Source organism: Quercus robur, chromosome 9, assembly GCF_932294415.1.
Source record: "Quercus robur chromosome 9, dhQueRobu3.1, whole genome shotgun sequence".
Lineage (NCBI taxonomy): Eukaryota > Viridiplantae > Streptophyta > Magnoliopsida > Fagales > Fagaceae > Quercus > Quercus robur.
The window spans coordinates 30,369,273-30,376,145 of NC_065542.1; the positions used below are offsets into that span (position 1 = coordinate 30,369,273).

Sequence of the window (6,873 nt, forward strand, 5' to 3'; positions counted from 1 at the left end):
CTAGTGGTTGTATTACAGTGACTACGCTCTTCTAGATTTATCATTTTGTTCTTTTTTATTTTTTTTAATTCATAAATTCTTATTTTAAAATATAAAGAATAGTCTAACACTAGCTACTTAATTCGTTGTTTCTTGGTCCAATTAGACGTTATTTAATCTTTATTTTTTGAAAGGTATTTATTCTATTTGATTTTATTAAATAAATCTGTGAATTTGGTATAAAAAAATTTAAAAAACTTTTTAAATCAAATCTCAAAACAGATCTCTAGATTAATTTGTCACTAGCAATAAAAAAATATAACTAAAAATTCAGTTAAAAATCTTACAAATGAACAATAAATTTATAAAACAGAGTAAGAAGATAACAATGAAATAATTGCAATTATTATCAGTTAAAAAGAATATTTTAAAAGAAGTTGAATACAAAAACTTAATTTATAATTTTGCATCTTAACAAGCAAGAAAAATAAAATTTAAATAAAAATATTTTATATAAAGTTAATAATATAAAGTAAATATTTAAACAGTAAAAAAAGCCCAATTTAAAAGTTTCGCTTAAGGCCCCAAAATACCTTAGGCCGGCCCTGGACCCGTAACCCAACCCGTGTTTTTTGTGGGTCAACGCGACCTAACCCGTGATCCGAATAATAAAATTAAGACAATATTGGTTTAATTGTTTGTTGTAAGTTTTAAGGAAACAATGGAGACATTTACATAACTGTATACAAATTAATTGAAAGATGAATGATTGAGCATTCTATAATGAGTAAAACTTTTTAGATATCAAATAGCAAAGTATATGCCAAAATAATCTGATTATAGTACAATTAAAAACATAGATTTAAAATTGCAGACATGTGTAAGAAACATTCACAAGTGTGAAAATAGTGAAGCCAAAGTATCAAAATAACATAAATTATGAATGCTTAGACTTATTTTTTAACAATTTATGTCCAAAATAAACGGCTTTTCAAAATAAATTATGATATTTCCTAAAGTGCGCATTGCTTAACAATGATATGATATTCATAAAAGAGATCATCTATAAATAAATAAACAATCAAACTTTAATATATATCTCAAATTGAAATAGAGTGCCAACCACAATTGACAATAGATTATAAAATTAATTTTCAAGATTGTAAATTTCTTATATGTCTTTATTCTTTGTCAAATGAATTATCCAATAAGTCATTTGTAATTTTGTTTTATATTTTGGGATGTTGATATTGTGTAGAAAAAAAACTTGTGTATTTGTTTTACTTTTGTGTTATTTTGTTTTTGGTAGCAATGTTAAGATTTGTATAATTTTAAATTTATTGAATAAGTATTAATAAGTATAATTCATTATTGATATAAATGGTGAATTCAAAGTAATACATTTTACATCAAGTAATTTGTTGCATGACTTTCTAAATAGCAAATACATGTTGTTTTCTTAAAATTAAAAAAATTTAAAAATCATGTGAAAAATACGGGTCAACCCGACTCGCAACCCGATTGACCCGACCCGAACTCGACCCGACCCGTCCATTTTGCCATGTCTAGAAAGGAGTGATGGTATATTCTACTTAAGTCTATTTTGACTCTCTGAGTTCACATCTCTAAATAAGACTTCAATAATTAATTTAACAATGTTCATTAATAAATCTTTTTCTAGGGTGGGCTTGCAAGTTTCAAAGAATTAGCTTTTTGTTAATGAATTAATATAATTTTTAGAATTATGTTATTTTTTTTGTTTAACAAAAATAGACTAATTATTGTGCACTTTTGTTTTATTGTTGACTAATAAACTAATAAAAAATAAGCTCTATCTAAAATCCAAACATACTCTTAATAGTGCAAAAAGCAAATTAGTACTAATCAGTATTTTAGTCAATTCCAGTGATACTTTTTTTTTTTTTTTATTAATAAGAATTTTTTCGAATGCTTATGTGACATACTCGGATTAGATGCCGTAAAATATAATTATTACATCACATCCTTATTAAATTTAAAATTTTTTTGTATTCACTAAATTTAGCCAATGAATTTTTTATTTTTTTAATATTTTTTTTTATGTTGAATCAGTAAAGTTTCAATTACCCATGAACTTGGAGAACGGAGACAATAGTTTGTTACACATTTATTATTGCACACTTTGTACATACACACTCCCTTGAAAACATGATTTCATTTATAAAAAAGAAAAAGAAAAAGATTTTAACTAAAATTAAACATGATTTTAATCCACATGACAGATATTGATGAGTATGCAATGACAAGTGTGTTATAATCATTACCCTACAATAAATATACTTACCAATTGTGAGTATAATTGCTAGTGATGATTTATTAGGAGCAAATTGATCGAGAACACATGCCTCCCCATCCGAATGGTACCCTTTGATGCACGAACAATGATAACTTCCAAGTTTATTGACGCAATATTGGTGGCTTGTGCAGTTATTGAGTTTTTTAGCATCACACTCATCAATATCTGTAATTGTAAAATAATAATTAAACAAAAAAAGTATAATTTTTAAGTATCGTAAAAGAAGTACTATTGCAATCAAAAGCATTAAAATGAAACGTGAAACGTATTGCCACATGATATATACTGTATGTTAGAAAATCGTTATGGTGTTTGTTTCCTTAATTTTTGCTGTAGAGATTTGTAAGTAAATTGAATATATACCTTGGCAACCGTGTTTGAGGTAAGGGTTCCCTTCGTAACCATCTTTGCACTTGCAACGGTACCCAGACTCGTTGTTGAGATCAGAACATATGGTTTTCTCTCCACATATGTAATTCGCTTTGTTCCGAGCAACTTTACATGTCTTGTTACCAACTGTCCAATTGAGAACCATCGGAAGGGTTCTATTGTTTCGCAGACTGGCGAGATAACCTGAGGAGAAATTGAACTTGTCTTCTTGGATAATAAAGGCAAAGCTGCATGGATTGAATTTCCAGACTTCTTCGTGTTCATTAAAGCTAGAAGCTGTAAAATTAACATTTTTCATTCCTTCAGGAATTTGCACCTTGCAACACCCAATTCCAGAACACGTCCCATTGACTACATTGTTTATGGTTTGACATTTGGACTGGCAGCCCAAGGAGAAGTATTGACCATTCAGATCACCATTAAGATCTGCGTAAGTGTCACAGCCAACTGCCACGAACTTGTTTTTTGTGGCGGAAACTGTGAAACTGGGAAGGGTGAGAGATGGTGAGTTATTTTCCAGAGGCGCGCCTGACTCGTCGTAACAGTCAAGGGAGTTAAACATCTGGACCTCAATCTCACCTTCAATGGAAATGCTTGTAACGTTAAAATCTCCAATCATTGGTTGAGGTTGGCCGTACGCGTTGGTAGTACAATTGATAAAATAATACCCAAAAATAGCAGTGTCATTGAGGTAACAACCTTTAGTTGTGCCATATGGATATGGAATTTTAACATTTCCACATATGTCGGGGCATTTAGGCAGGGCTATTGGAAACTCTATTGCTGCGGCTGCCATTGTTGCTGATAATATCACACCAACCCAGATGACTTGGATAAGCATCCCAAGGAAACCCATAACCCCACTATTTTCCCAGAAGAGTGTCTAAGATTAATTGATGTTTTGGTGTATGGAAACTTCGTAGAGATGCTGGACTACTTAAAGCATGCAGACGAAAAGATAAGGCCCGTCTATTACGCTAGACTTGAAGTGAATGTTTATGGTGGATTTGTGTTTATTTTACTTCTTGATCAAGTGGATGGGGGCATGGGTAGACCTTGACTTTCACAATGACTAGATTCATTTATAGTAAGACCTATTGTAATAATATCCTAATTTAAAATTTATCACTTTATCCTATGTAATTTCCTGTTAAAAATGAAAGTAAATATATATTTTTGTTCTTTTTTTATTTATGTCCCGTTCCTTCATTTCACTTTTTTTTAGATAAATAAATAAATAAATAAATAAAACTAAAGAAAACAAGATAAAAAAGTGCTATTGGTAAAAAATTTATGCAATGCATTAAAAACTTAGGTATCGTTTGGCATAAGAGTTCAAAAATACATTTTTAATATTTAAATAATATTATACATATTTTATATATTTTTTAACTCATATATTTTTTAAAAATACAAATAACATTATTAAAACAACATTACTAAATGACCCTTAAAATTTAAACATTTACAAATCCCGGGTCTAATAATAATTGTATTTATCTATTTATTTGTCTCACCCTTTTAACCCCGCTCTTTTCCCATTGTTTTCTAAAACTTTTTTTATCCAAACCCAAGAGTCTCACCCACGTGTACCTGTCAGCAAGGAGCAAGAACCAAGAAAGGTGGTGGTGGGTCCCATACTCTTGTTATGTGAACTATTCCAAAGTGTGTTATGGTGACTGAACAGTGAACACCTCCCCGTCAAAGTTGATAGGAGCGCAACATTTTCTATGCATAAAAATCAAGTACAGTCCTCATCAACCTTTTTTTTTTTTTTTTTTTTTGATACGAAGTCCTCGTCAAAGTTTTTTTTTTTTTTGCTAAACAAGTCCTCGTCAAAGTTGATAGGAACACAACATTTCCTACGCATAAAAATCAAAGTTTTTTTTTTTTTAATTTACGAAGGTAATCAAAGTTATTAATTTATCTTAGTCTTTCAAATAAATCTATAAAACGTGAGATTTATAACTTTTAAAATTTTCATGGATTAGTGAAGTATAATGATTGATATTTAAGGCTTCAAAAACAAAACTAATTAAAATACTTACTCTTTAGATCCCAAAATGTTTATTTTGTTTAGAAAATTAAAATTTTTGAGGAATTATCATTTAATGTATTGTTCATCCCTATCAATTAAAAAGATACAAATTTCTAGTACCATAATGTATTGAACAAATCTTCCCTTTTTTTTTTTTTTGGTCAGTGTATAGTTGTATAGATGTTTTCTCTTAATGCTAATAAAAAATGCATTGTCTATACTACTATTTAAAGGACTTTCCTTTATTAGAATTCTCAATTTAGATGCTCAAAATATCCTCAAAGTCATTGTTTAAAAAGTTTAAATAATAGGGTTAAATATGTAAAATTATTAATTAAAAAACTCGAAATTTTTAAGTACACAGTTTGCACATTTCTCCCTCCCGTCTTTTTTTTTTTTTTTTTTTTCCTAATGTGAATGGATAAAACTGCTTCCCCCCTCCCCCCCTCCCCCTCCCGTTTTTTAATGAGTTTTCCAAAACAAATGGCCACAAGTTTTTACTTTTTATTTTTTAGCCCCATTAGTGTTTTTGTTTTTTTACCATCTAAAAAATGCACCATTAGTAGACTACTTTAAAAATATTATTTCAAAAACACATCTTTTTTTTCCCTAAAAATTAGCAGACATTATCTCATCTTACACACTTTTGATGCATCTTTTTCCTAAAAATAAGCACATACTATCTCTATTTAAAAATATCTCAAACATCCCTTTTTTGATTTCTTTGCAGTTTGCATAGACTTTTATATTGCCTCAATTTCTTAGTCACTTATAGGCTTGTACATAGTGCGATGCGGCTGGTTTTTAGGGGGGGTAGGGTGGCGATTTTGCACCACACCTATAGGGTGCGGTTTCCCCTCATGCTTGACCACCCCTCACATGTGGAGGGTAAGAACTGGTCTACACCAAGTTCAAATTGACCATAGTGAGGTGGTGCGGTTAATTTGGTGCAAAAATAAAACAAAAAGAAAAAAAAAAAAAAAAAGAATCATCAAGCAACCCACATAGAAATATCAAACAACCCAAATATTCAAAAAAACAAACAGACAAACATGTTCAAAATCTTTTACAAAATTTTCAAATAAATTCTCCATCTTTCTAAAAAGTATTGCAAGGAGAAGCAAGTATATATTGAGCATTATATAAATTTTCATACCTGGAAGAAAAGCATAGAAAGGAGAACCATAGTAGCTAGGTATTAAGCATCAAAACATTCTCTTGAAATTTCTAGATAATAATTGTGACAAAGAGGAGAGATGAGAGGGGAAACCTTGGAAACGGTGGCATCTAGTGGATGACGATGGTGGGCCTGGTGGCAAAGGTAAGGGCTGAGGAATGATAGAGAGAGAGGGGGGAAAGGGGGAGAGGTGGACAAGAGATAAGAGAAGACAAAATTTAAAAGAGATTCAGAAATTTAACCTAAGTTCTAACTAAAACGATGTCGTTTTGAACCTATTATTAAAATTAATATCAGTACCAAAACGATGTCGTCTTATATCAAATTTAAAAATAAAAATAAAAAATTAAATGGAACGACGTAATTTTAAATCACTAAACTTAACCCTTTTTTTTTCTTTTCTTCCTTCCTTCTCCTTTCTCACTTTCATGCCTCTCTTCTCTACTGCACTGGTACTCTCTCTCTCTCTCTAGAAATTTCTTTTATTTTAAAACTGAAACATGATTACATATACATATATGTGTATGTGTGTATATATATATTTACAAATATTTATATATATATATACACACACTCACACACATACATATACATGCAGTCGGTTCAGTTACACATTGGAATGCAAAACCCACAACTGCTCACCGCACTGGCTGTCATCAAAACTTGTAATTCATCTCCTACCACCATGCCATACACCTCCAGTGAAGCTCAAATGGGTGTGGTTCAGATCGATGTAGACTGGTTTTGTCGACTATAGACGGAATTTGAACAGGCCTAGTCATTTCATCACAATCTCCAATTTCAAAAAGGTTTGTTTCCTTTGACATTGTTGAAATTATTAATTTATTAGTTTGTGTATTTTTGTTTCGTAATGTTTTACTAATCTCACAAGTTTTTTAATCTCTTTTTCTTTATCTTTTCCATAGGTTTATTCTTCTGAATTTGTGTGCATTA

General features: G+C 30.3%; 1 protein-coding gene across 1 annotated transcript; it reads right to left on the bottom strand.

Annotated features, from left to right (window-relative positions):
- Window positions 1-783: 783 nt before the first annotated feature.
- Window positions 784-3,500, bottom strand: LOC126700953 (wall-associated receptor kinase 2-like). The gene is made up of 3 exons (XM_050399116.1): window positions 2,678-3,500; window positions 2,303-2,479; window positions 784-812 (listed from the first exon to the last, which is right to left on the bottom strand). Exons 1-3 carry the CDS (start codon window positions 3,498-3,500, stop codon window positions 784-786), a joined length of 1,029 nt encoding a protein of 342 aa, XP_050255073.1.
- Window positions 3,501-6,873: the final 3,373 nt, after the last annotated feature.

Coding starts and splice junctions, on each gene's coding strand:
- LOC126700953 (XM_050399116.1), bottom strand. CDS start 3,500: ATGGCAGCCGCAGCAATAGAGTTTCCAATAGCCCTGCCTAAATGCCCC. Junction 2,480..2,677: donor CCTCAAACACGGTTGCCAAG/GTATATATTCAA, acceptor TTACAATTACAG/ATATTGATGAGTGTGATGCT. Junction 813..2,302: donor AGCAATTATACTCACAATTG/GTAAGTATATTT, acceptor TACTATAATCAG/ATTATTTTGGCATATACTTT.